At 33.9% G+C, this 12,713-nt stretch overlaps 1 protein-coding gene across 1 annotated transcript in view; it reads left to right on the top strand.

The window, feature by feature from the left end:
- The first annotated feature begins 4,164 nt into the window (after positions 1 to 4,164).
- The window catches only part of PIGK (phosphatidylinositol glycan anchor biosynthesis class K), a 97,075-nt gene continuing 88,526 nt past the window's right edge, over positions 4,165 to 12,713 (top strand). Inside the window, exons 1-3 of the mRNA XM_023528026.1 lie at positions 4,165 to 4,308; positions 7,626 to 7,679; positions 12,007 to 12,098. Coding sequence (XP_023383794.1) covers positions 4,216 to 4,308; positions 7,626 to 7,679; positions 12,007 to 12,098 — 239 coding nt within the window. The 5' untranslated portion in view covers positions 4,165 to 4,215. The remainder of the gene's footprint in view (positions 4,309 to 7,625; positions 7,680 to 12,006; positions 12,099 to 12,713) is intronic.

Below are 12,713 nucleotides of genomic sequence, written 5' to 3'. Positions count from 1 at the left end.
ATTTAAAGTTCACAATAACCCTGTCAAATATGTATATTTTAATCTTATTTAATTAAGGATTTCTGTTCATTGAAAGGATTTCTGTTCATTCAAAGACCACATAAACAAAGTTGAAAGAACAGAAGAACATATCTGAATATCTAAAACTAATAAAGGATTAAATATCTGTCCTTCATAAGGAACTCCTGCAAACAAACAAGGAAAAGATAGAAAACACAACTTTATAATGGGCAAAGACTATGAGTAGACAATTTACAAAAGAGGAAATCCTAAAGCTTAGCATGTGTATGAAGATATGCTCAAAAGTATTATTACTCAGAGAAATGCATATTAAAACAATGAGCTATTACTTAACTTCTATTAGAATGAAAAAAAAAGAAAGAAAGAAAAGAGAAATGCCGGTTGTGGGGGCATAGGAATCTTCATGCATTGCTGGTGGCAGTTTAGATGGAGCATCCATTTCAGAGAGAAATATGGCTCTGTTTCATCAAATTAAATATGCATATACTTTGCCCCAGTGATTCTCTTCCTTCTTTGCTAACAGAACCCTAGCTTGTTTTCTAAATGTAATGTTAGCAGCTGGGGATGTGGGGGAGGTGCTCGGTACAAATAGTGATTGATCTGGGCTAGATTCACCAACCCTGTGCTCCTTTGTCAAGTCTGGAAATGGGCATGTGAACAAGCCCTGGACAATCATACATAAGGGGACATTTGTTAGGAGTTTACTAAGATTGTCTTCTTTAATACACAATAATATGATATTTGGAGCTTCAGCAGCCATCCTGCTACCATGAGAAACAAATCAGAGTCTTAAAGCCAATATGCTGAAACAGTGGAGCAGGAGGACCCTTGGTCTTTGGAGACATCAATGAATTTGCAAACCAACGTTGAAACCATCTTTCAGTGGACTACTTATCTTACCAGATAATTAAATATCCTTTTAGTTTAAATCACTTTTAGTGGGACTGTCTGTTGTTTTGGGGCCAAATCATCTTCTCTAATACTGTCCTCAAATGTTTATGGAATGAATAAATACCGATTACTCTAATCATCACAAAACAAACTGTTCTTCATTGACTCTATTTCTGTAAGAAATTAAGGAAGTGGAAGAAATAATAAATGCTGATAGCATAATATTAAAAAATATTGGTTGGTTTTGAAAATAGCTACCTTAGATCCAGTATTAGTTTCCTAGGGTTACCTTAACAATATACCACAAAATAGGTGGCTAAAACAACAGAAATTTACTCTCATGTTTCTGGAGGCTAGAAATCAGACATCAAAGTGATGGCAGGGCAGTGGTCCCTCTGAAGACTCTAGGGAAGAATTCTTCCTTGCCTCTTCCTAGCTTCTGGTGGCTCCTAGCAATCCCTGATGTTCTTTGGCTTGTAGTTGCATCACTGCACTATCTTACATGACTTTCTTCTCTCTGTGCACTTTGCTCTTCTTATAAGGACAAAAGTTAAATAAAGTCAATTGCACTTGTAGGAAATTCTCAGCGCATGGAGACTTGAACTTTGTCAATTAACTTTATACTGAGAGAAGCAGTGGTTTCTTGATTGACAAGGGAGGATTATACTACTAATGAGATACAGAGTTTTATATCACTAAAGCATGCAACAGGACTTTCTGTCTAGGTCATAATGACATTTTTATGACAACACACAATTTCCAAAAATCAGATTGGGAAGGGCAGTTGCTCTACTCTTGAAGCAATGTTATTATGAGTTCTTTCTGAAACTAATGAGAAGGTCATGAGATAGAAATTGATTATAGCATAACAACTATTATTAAATGGCTCACTGGGAGAAGAAAAATATTTGAGGCCAAACTGAAATGGAATTTAAAGTGGTCAAATATTAAAATCAGTACTAGGAAATGATATAAATTCACCATAAAGAAAGCACTTTTGCTTTAATTGTTTTAATTTGTATTTTATTATATATTTAATTTCATTTTATCAAATTTTATCTTGCCCAAAGGAATGCTTTGACTGTTAGATATAAAATGTTTCCACTGTTTGCTCTACGTTGTAGCAAACAGACTTGCCTGTGGCAATTAAACTATATAATATTAAGCAAATTGCAAAATCTCTCAGGGGCCATGTTCTGATCCTGATTAAATTTATCATTTTTACTCATTTTACTTTGTGTCAACATTTATGTAGTAGTCACAAAATATTTATAATAAATTTATCGGAGTTTGTCTTCCAAATGAGCTGGGTAAATATTTAAGCCAGGCCTCGCTTGTATATAAATCCTAATTTGCCTCACTTCCTATGATTCTTAAATTTAAAAAAAAATGGCTCTACTAAGCATTCAGTTGTGCAAGTCAAATATCCAAAAGTTATCCTTGAAACTGTCCTCTCTCCTACTTCCCAAATATAATCCATTGACATGTTCTGTTGGTTGTAATCTTCAAATCCTCTTTGGTTCTCTCCATTTTTCATCATCTCTACTCTTACCACTCTGATCCAGGATACCATCGCCTGAATTGGAGCAATGACCTCCCAAATGCTCTATCTGCAGCCATTCTGCTCACTGGAGCCAACATGATCTTTGCCATTCTGAGGCTTTCTATGACCTGATGCTCAAGGCTTTGGAGGGAGGTGGCACCTGCTTGGCAATGCACTTTCATCTTGCAGCACTCTCTTTTGTTTTGAACTGGAAGCACAAAGTCATTCAAAAAGTTTCCCTAATAAGCCAAACCTCTCTTCTGTTACAGGTTCTTTGCAACAGCTATTTCCTCTGCCTTGAAATCTCTTCCTTCCCTCCATCTTTGCCTCATTAACTCACCAATTTCATCTCTATATTCTTACAAGATTGGGTCCACCACTAGGAACTCCCTTGTTAGACTTTTCCATCTGTTTAAATGCTTCTATTATTAATGCCTGCCTCCCCTAGATTATAAGCTCCATGAGGACCGGACTTTTTTTGTTCTCTCTTCTTTTGCCCTTGACTAGCACAATGCCTGGAACATAATTGGTGCTTAATGAACATCCACTGAGTGAATGAATAGCACAATGGTCTTCTTGGTGCAGGAAGGAGGAGAGAGAAAAAGAGAATGAAAAAGAAGATATAGTAGGAGTATAGGTAAGTAGAGAGAGCAAAAATAAAGTGATCTAACAGTTAATAGAATCAATATGTTATTACTTGATTGACGAATAGTAAAAACAGCATGGATAAACTTTATGGTGCTTATTGTGATGGTACGCATAAAAACTTTTATTAGAGCAACCATGGATGTGTGTGATTTTGATCTGATAATCAAATGCTTGTTTTCTTTTTTAGTTGCTAGGTCAATTATTCACTTAATGCATAAATGAATTAAATTTTAGTCTAAATGCTGACTCTGGTTACAAAAAAAATTATGCAAAGAAAATAATTCAACAAATGTAAAAAGCCAAGTGCACGAAGATACTCTTTACAATATTATTTTATAGTAAAGCTTAGAAATTTTTTATTGTCCAATAGAAGGGCAATTACTTTGGCTGAGGAATCAGTATGGGGTGGAATTCAATATTACCATTCAATGTTAAAATTATGAAGCTTATGAAGCAGCATAAACACGTTTATGTCATGCTATATGAAAAGCATAACTTAAAATTGAATACATGTGATGGACATAATGGAACGAATATACATGTATTTATTAAATCCTCAGATCATCTTTGAAATAAGTTTTAGCTCCACAATTACAGAACAAAAATTTAATTTCTTCATATTCATACTTTCAAAAATAGACTCCAAACCTGTTGCAGGACCTACCCATCTTCCTATCTGCAGTCGATCAATTAATCATCTTTTTGTGCCGAAACGCTTGCTCTTCCCACACATGCTTCATATATTCAAAGACTTGGCAGCACTACGCAAAAAAAGAAGTAGCTTCTGAGTTTATGTGATTACAGGTATTTCTTCCTCATCTTTCGAAAAAAATTTCAACGTTATATCTACTTTGTAATGCAAGAACTGAAAATGCAGTTAAAGAATTGAGGTTCTCCCTATCTTCTCCCAGCTAATCCGGAAACTGCAACTCTCCGGCAGCACTTACTTTTAAAGGCTGGCGAGACAGCGGCCTCAAGGAGGTGGGGCTGGCGTCGCAAAAAAAAGAAAAAGAAAAAAAAAAAAACCAACCAAACCACACACGCAAAACCCGCCGCGCTGCTTTACGGCACTCGCTCCGCCCTCCAGGTGCAGGAGAACGGAGCCGGCAAACATGGTCGCCACTTATATTCTGAGCCAGGGTGTGACTGCATTTGCAGTGCTGTTGCTCTTGTCCTTCGACAGCTTGGCTACTAGTCAGATCGAGGTAGGAGTCAGGCCCTCTGAACGACAGGGCCCTGGGAGGACAGCTTTGTTGTGTCTGTGAGCTCCCCAGCAGATGTCTGATGCAAAAGCTGAGGGAAGCCTGGAGTCATCAGCCTCTTACTAGTCAGACTAGACTGTGGGGAGGGTATTACAGGGGTCTGGATAGGACATTTCGGTCTGTTTCAGCCTTTTAAAATGACGAATTAAAAGAATCGAATTCCAGGACACGGAGAGGTAGGGGACCCGATCCTTTGCTCCGACAAATGTGCAGTTCCTATCTGGTGAAATGTGAACAGAATGCAGCATTTAACTTTTCTACTATTAAACTACGACGCTTCCCTTTGATAGGAGTCAGGTGGATACGGTGTTTTATTTTTGGCTCACAGCACTTTCTGGCCTTTTTCAAGCCTTTACTATCTCCTGTACGCTAAGACCTTAGTCCAATTCAACACTCTTGATCTCTGGCATCATTTTCAGGCCTGCATATCGAGCTGGCTAAGGGATCAATATGGTCGGCAGATATTTGAAAATCTGTGTCCAGAGTTTTATCTTCTGTCTCCCTATCCCGTCTCCTATGAGGTTGTTCCTTCGATAGAAACCTGAAGTCTTTAAAAGTAAAGTCTTTTATCCCACATTTGAATTAAAACTAAATTCTATGTTCTGAACTTCTAAAATTGATTTTTCCTCTAGTTCCACTGGTTTAATGCAGGCCTGGTCATTTCTTATGTAGACTGTTGTAATAACTCATCTTGTTTCCCCGAGGTTTCTAAACTCCCTCATGTAGATGCTAGATTAGTCTTCATAAAATCTAAACCTGTTCAGTTTATTCTCTGATTGAGTCTTTTCAATGTTTTTCCATTGCATACAGAATAAAGTTAACATCATGCATGATCTGGTCTCTGCCTACTCTTTCAGTCTTCATATTGGAGCCCATTCCCCACACCATCTCAGTACATTGAGCTTAGATCAGTGGACTCCAAACTTTTTGAATACACACAACACCAGTTTAAAAAAATATTGAGGATACACTCTCTACATATTCATGAATTGCTGATTTATATATTTAATATTTATAAAGCATATTTTTAGATAATGTGAATAGAAGTTTTGTTTTCCTCCTTTATTCCAGTAGATTATCTTGTATGCTTCATTTTGGATATCATTTCTCTCTGTATTGATCATTGCTGTGCTTTTTCACATTACCATGTTTTATACCTCTTTATTCTGTTTACTAAGATGCAGTAAAAGCATAACCTCTATAGAACCTTTCCCTATCTCTTTTCTTTTACTATTATAATTTGTACATTAAGTTAGTATAGCACTCATTTTATAATCCATGTATGCTTTGCACTGTTATTCCATTGTCTTTCACTTAGAGTGCAATAGCTCCCTAACTAGTCTGCATCAAGTCATTTTTCCAGTGTTCTCCAAGCTGCATCCAGAGTAGCATTTCAAAATACAAATCTGATCATGTCACCTATATACATCTTAATATTGCTTTAAGGATGAAGAGCACAATCTTCATTCTGACTCATAAACAAGGCCCTGCATACTTTGGCCCCTGCTTACACCTCCAATTCTCTCTTTCAAACTTTTAGTCGTGCTAATCTTTCAGTTTCTTAAAACCTTTAAGCCCCCATCTGTCTGTCATTAGGGCCCATTTTTCCTCTGGAATTATCTTCCCTCTTCTTTTCATCTTTTGGATCGTAACCCAAATGTCACTTCTCTAAGGAAACCTTCTCTGACCCATGCCCATAGCCCTCACTCCCAGATCAGGTCATTCCCCTCTGTTATACTTTGTCCTTAGCTGCTTAATGTGTGTCTATCAAATTGGATAGTAAATTCTTTGAAGGCAAGTAGTATGATTGTTTTGCCCATCATTGTATTCTGAGCACTCAAGACCATGACTGGCACATGGTACCTAATGAATGTGATGAATGAATGAATGAATGTTATATTGTCGTGTAATGTGTTTGCATGCTTATCTTCTTTAATTGAACCCGGGATTCTTGAGAGAAAGCAGCATGCTTTTCAATGATTTTTATATTACTGTACATTACATGGTACCTGACACTTAATAAGTTCTCTACTAACTATATTTAGAATGAATTAGTAACTTTACAGTGCCTATATTGTCAACAACCACAAATTTCACTGAAGTCTTAATGAAGAAAGAATTTTGGAGTTGGAAGGGATATTAAAGATTATTGGGTCAACACTTTTTCTACATGAGGAAAGTCCAGTCTAAAGAGCTAAATGACTTAACCCAGTCTCGTAGTCAGCTGACCGATATGACCTGGGCTAAAACTCAGGTCTTCAAATTCCTAAACCAATGCTTTATCACTGTATAGCACATTGCTTTCTTAGCATCTAGGCAGCTGTTAAGGTTAAAAATATATATGTGTGAGTGTGCGTGTGGGTGTGGGTGTGTGGGTATATGTATGATACCCACACATTTGAGTGAATTTTTCATTTCATTCTCCCTGAGATTTTCTCGTCAGTTGAAAATTAATACAGCTAAAAATTGTTATGTAATCACTAGATTTCAGTCACCATTCCTACATTCTGTGAGTCAGGTAATATTATCATTTCGTGGATGGGGAAATGGAGGCACAGAGAAGTTAAGCAGTTTTCCTAAGTTTATACAGCAAGTAAGTAATAGGGCCCAGATTTGAATCCAGGCAGTTTGGTCTAGTAATTAATACTGCTTGGGAGCAGATTTGAAGTCATTTTGGTTTATATTCGTTATTATTTTAATATATAATTAAAATCATGTTCATTAGGTGTCTGTGTGGTATTGGATGCTAGGGATTTTAATGTTCCATGTTGGCAAATATAATTTAGACTTACTTTAATAGATTAGTGAAATGGTACATGGCAGTATGTTAGAAAATGTGTTCAATAAAATATATTGGTGAGTTCAAATAAAATAATTGGAAGCATCTAGCACAGAAAACAAACAAATGTGAATGAAATTTCAACTGGAAGGGTATTAATTGTTAGATATAGAATCAATATATGGAATAAGTTATGAACAATTTGAAGACCAAAATTGTTCAGTCTGGAAAACGAGGAAGAGCTGTCTGAGACAAAATCTTTAAGAACAAACAGCTCCTCATCAAAATAATGCCCCCCCAACAAAAAATAAACTCTTTATTTATAGTCTTTCATAAGGTCAAATACTAGAATCTTTATAAACAAACATAGTGATGATTTATTGTTATAACTATAAAAACTCCATGAATCTTATGTGTCTTTTATAAGTCTTTATTCTGGGAAATGTGACTTTCTTCTAATCTTTTTGCTATTATTTGACAGGATCGAACAGAACAGTTCTTTAGAAGTGGCCACACAAACAACTGGGCAGTTTTGGTAAGTATATTCTGTAAAGGAATACCATACTGTTCACTTTAGAAATGTGTCTGAGAAATTTTGTGTGAATCAAATTTTTGAAACTAAAATTTATTTTCTTATATCTTATAATAGAAATTCTGTATTTTGATTAGATATATTTTAAGTTGACCATATCAACTTGTAATATTCTTTGCCTAAAGTATACCTGTCAAGTGGTGATGTGTTAAAAACTATACTAAGAAATTAGGGGTGCTATTTTATAAAATGTAAAGTTATTTAATTGATAGAAAGAGTAATTGTGTTTCTTGTTTACAACATTAGTTTATAGGTACTCTCTAGGCTGTTTTATTTTTCTTAAACAATTTTTTTCTCTTTATAAAAATAGATGTTCATTGTAGAAAATTCAGATTATACAGAAACAGAAGAAGGCAGAGATAAATTTTTGTTTTGTGGATTTCACCTCAATTGAAAAAAAAAAAAGACAGGAAAAATGTCTTCAAGTCTCACATGCCAGAATCAACATTTTGATGAACATTCTTCTAACCTCTCTTTTCATATATAAGCATAAAGATATATGATTTTATATAACTGGGATCATATTATATGTGCTATTTTACATCCCCATAGCAGGATATCTTGGGGAATCTTTCCCTGGAAGTAGATATGATGATATGTGATCTTTTCCAAAGGCTATTTTGTTTTTTCTTTTATGAATGTTCTGTAATCACCAGTTATGGGCATTTAGAGTCTAATTTTTTCATTATTTTAAATAGAGCTATGTTGGATGTCCTTATACATACATCTTTGTGAACTTGACTCATTTTAGGATAAATTCCTGATATAAGGCTGTGAAGTCACGGAGCATAATTGTTCTATAGAAATGCTGTACCTCTATTTCTAATCTTGAGTCAACTGTTTGATATTGATTTTTATCTTTTTTTCTTGACTTCTGGGCAACATTTTGTTTTAATCTGCATCGTTTTGATTTTTAGTGAGGTTTGCTCATTGGCCCTTTTTTTTCCTGCCTTTTCTTTGTTGGTGTGAATTATCATCTTTAATTTATCTGGATTCATAAATTTGTATTTATAATTCCCCAAGTAGAATACATGTAATCAGTTTTGTTTTCTCATGCTTGGAAAGTATTTGGATAATAGTTTCTCTACTGGAGATTCATTTAATGATATTTATTTACAAGATTAGAAGATAAATTTGACTTAATAAAAAATATTTAAAAGGGCTATCTGGAAGAAAGGATGAGGAAATAAAGAGGCAAGAATAGAAGCTGATTTTTGTGAAAAATGAAGGAAGCAAAGTATGTATAGCATTTTAAAGTCAGTAATTCTTGTAAGAAAAGGAAGAAAATTGGAGAACATGAATTTTAAGACTATAGCAGGAATGAACAGGAAGTGGGTAGAGGAATTCAACTAAAAGTGTAGAATAGACATGTACAACTATAAATAACTTTACTAAGATTGAATGTTTGAGGCCTTGTAAGTTTATTGAGAATAGTTTCATAAAAGTATATAGTTATCTATGGGTTGCTAGAAGTAAATATAGAGTAATTATAGCTACTACATGTATTTGTATTCAATATAATTTTATTGTGATTAAATAGAACAATATAACATGGGTTTACAGCTCGTTTTCTTGTTCTCCAGGAAAAAACACTTTCTATATGCTACCCCTCACAAGATATCTTATGAAAGAATTGAACAAAAGCTGCCCAAGATGAGACAGGTTCAAAGACCACTTAAGAGTGGGGAAAACTATCAGGAGGCAGGCTGTGATTTACCCATTTGAGAGGATAACTTGCACTACAAGAAACTAAGGGCTCTTCCATGATTAGTGTCCCTATGGGAATTCTTAAAATAGTAATTGCCTGTGTGCAGACAACTAACTGCCAAAGGACTCATCCTTTAGAATAAGAGCTTGTTAGCTTGTACTATATACACATTAAAGCCTGCCTTTTTCTAGGAAACCTCTAAGCAAGTCTCTCTCCAACATCAGTAACGTGGGTTTCATATGAGATATAGAGGTGAAAAAGAATTATTGCTGAGCATTTCACAATAACTGTAGTTTTCATATTTTGTACAATATTTTATACATTAACTTTGACTTAGTATATAGTGAGACTTCAATAAATAGTAATTTCTTAAATGGATAATTATGACATTTGACCAGGGCCAAGTTGGAAGTACTAAACATGCATTTCTTTCAATGTTATGTAATTCACATTTTAAAACAATATATATCTTTTTCCCAGTTTGTAATTTGTTTTTAGTCTTGACTAGATGACCGGAGATAAATGAAATATCCCTTTGCTCTTGTACTATGACTGAGAAAGCTTTTGCCACCAGAGGGAGATAGAAGGAAAATTGGATTCTATTTTAGTCTAAGGATCGACTTGTAATAAAACATTTTTGCCTCTGTTTAATTTAAAAAAAGTTATAAAGATAATTCATACTCATGATTTAAAAAAGTACAGTGTGGAAGAGTGGAAAATGAAAAGTTATTGTACTCTTTGACCCCCATTTTTATTCTCTATAATCACTATTACCAGTTTCTTTGTATCCTTTTAGAAATTTCCAATGCATATAATCACATTTGTGTCTATTCCTTCTATTCCTGCCTTCTTTTAAAAAGAGGAATGGATCATACCACATGTTCATTTACAACTTGCTTTTTTTTTTGTATTCCATTCAGTGAATATGTGATCATTTAAATTGGTATTTCCTTGTCTCTTTTTTTCCACCTTAATTTTGTTTTGTAAATTGCTGGTGAAAATGAGAGCAGTTTCTTAGGTTTATGCTAATTAAGTATTATAATAGATGACAAAAGCCTTTTGTGTATAGTAAAATGCACTGAATATACCGGTTTTTATTATGACTAATTCAGATATCAGTTATACTGCTCAAGTTTAATTATACTGCTCAAGTTTATAAATTTCTGCTCAAGTTAGGGAACCTGTAGATTCTTTGCTGATGGATAGCGATTTCGTTTCTAGCTTTGGTTTTAATTTTTGCTAATACAGGCCGTGTTATAGTGAAAATCCTTGAATACATATTTTTGCATACTTAGATGAGCTAAATCAAAAGATAAGGACGTTTTCAAACTTGATGTAAGTTGCATATTACCCTCTTAGAAGGTTTATATTAGTTTACATTCCCATCAGTAGGATATGGGTATTCATTCCTTTACATTCTTGCCAATACTATGAATTGTCAGACTTTTGGATACTTATCAATTTGATTTTGTTTTTAAATTATGACAGAAGTTGAACATCTTTAAGAGTTTTATTGCCCATTTTTAATACTCTTGTTATGAAATGCTTGCTCTCATCCTTTGCTCATTTTTAAAAATTGAGTTCATCTTTTCCTTATAGTTATTTTAAGTTTTTCATTTTGGTTAGGATTTTGTGGTATTTTTCACATAAGGAGTTTACATTTTATGTAGTCAGAAATTTTAGTCTTTTCCTTTTGGAGTCCAGGTTGAAAAGTCATTTTAATTAAAAATCTTGTAGTTCCTTTCTATTTGTAGGGGCAAGAACATTTATGTTATTCTCAATACTGTCATTATACTTACTATTCACAGAGGTAAGTGATAGGGGATAGGAGGGTACTTGGTGGGTAAATAGTTAAGAGGGCTGACTTTTGAGGCCTGGTGTTAGATTTTCCAAGTACTTTTGATATCATTTTTAGGAATGTTTTTTTAAATTCCATTTTGTGTCATTTTAGAACTTTTATTCTCTATGTCAAATATAGAAAAATAATTGCAGAACATTATGGTGAAGTTTCTTTTTGTTAAGTGTAAAACTAGTTTGAAATGTTTTTAGTTTTCTACTCAGTTCAACAGCTTCTTTATAATGCATCTCTTATGTACATATAAAACTGTTTTGTATGTTATGTTTTAGTCTTTATTTTACATTTTTCACAACTGAAATTAGTAAGCAATCCAGAGTGAAAGGAATATTATATAACCCAAGGTAGCTAATTTTCTTTCCTGTGAAGAGATTATGGGCATTGTCTTTGATTTTAAAGAATTTAATCTTTTAGAAAACAGGAACATTATAGAAACACATAAATTGAGAGTAAATAAATTGATTCAATATTTGATTGAATTCCTCAAAGGTTTGTTTTCTCTTAAGCTGAATGGTCTTTTTATTTAATGCTAGTTATGAAAGACTTCCTCTAGAGAGATTGGTTTTATGGACAATTCTTTATGTTCTTTACTGTTTTAAGCCTGAATTATGGTAAACTCTTTCTTTGGGCATCTAAAAAGAAATAATTCTATAACTTTGTGGCTTATCTTGATTCATAAAAGTAATATATTTGTTTTAATACTTCAGGTGTGTACATCCCGATTCTGGTTTAATTATCGACATGTTGCAAATACTCTTTCTGTTTATAGAAGTGTGAAGAGGCTAGGTATTCCTGACAGGTAAGAATTCTTAATAAAGCTTAACTCTGAATCTCAAAAGTCACCCTTAAATGATTGTTATTATATTTGTTTGTTTGTGTTGCTTTTGAAAAAGATAAGGAAACCTGATTTGAAATTTTTTTTTATTGTTGTTAGAACATACCATTGTGTATAAAGCAGCTGTTATTTAAGGCCATAGTGGCAAATTTTATAAAACATCAATGAACACGAAGGTAAAAAGATTTGATAAGTATAATTTTTTCGTATCAATTATTTAATCATTAAATGCCTCAGTCTGTGTTTTTAATGGCAGGCAACAGAAGACAATTCTGACTGATTCAAATAGAAAAAGAATTTATGGAAAGCATATTGATTAGTATACCAAATTGATGGGAAGTCTGTAGCTTTAAGTAGTCAGGAGCAAGGAAGACTACGTAGCAGGGAAGACATGTAAAAATCATGGCATAAAACCAGTCCAGTGACAATAAAGCAGTTGTGAATTGCTGAAGGCTAGACTCTGTCAGGTACTGCATAGCTGTCAGGTGTTGCATAGCTGTCAGGTATTGCATAGCTGCTACTGTTGCCTTTGGAATTTTTCTTTTTTAATTTATTTTTATTATGGTGACATTGGTTAAC

Source organism: Pteropus vampyrus, unplaced genomic scaffold (genome assembly GCF_000151845.1).
Source record: "Pteropus vampyrus isolate Shadow unplaced genomic scaffold, Pvam_2.0 Scaffold22, whole genome shotgun sequence".
Lineage (NCBI taxonomy): Eukaryota > Metazoa > Chordata > Mammalia > Chiroptera > Pteropodidae > Pteropus > Pteropus vampyrus.
Note: the sequence above shows the minus strand (reverse complement) of the source record. Positions and strands in the feature narration are given on the sequence as shown.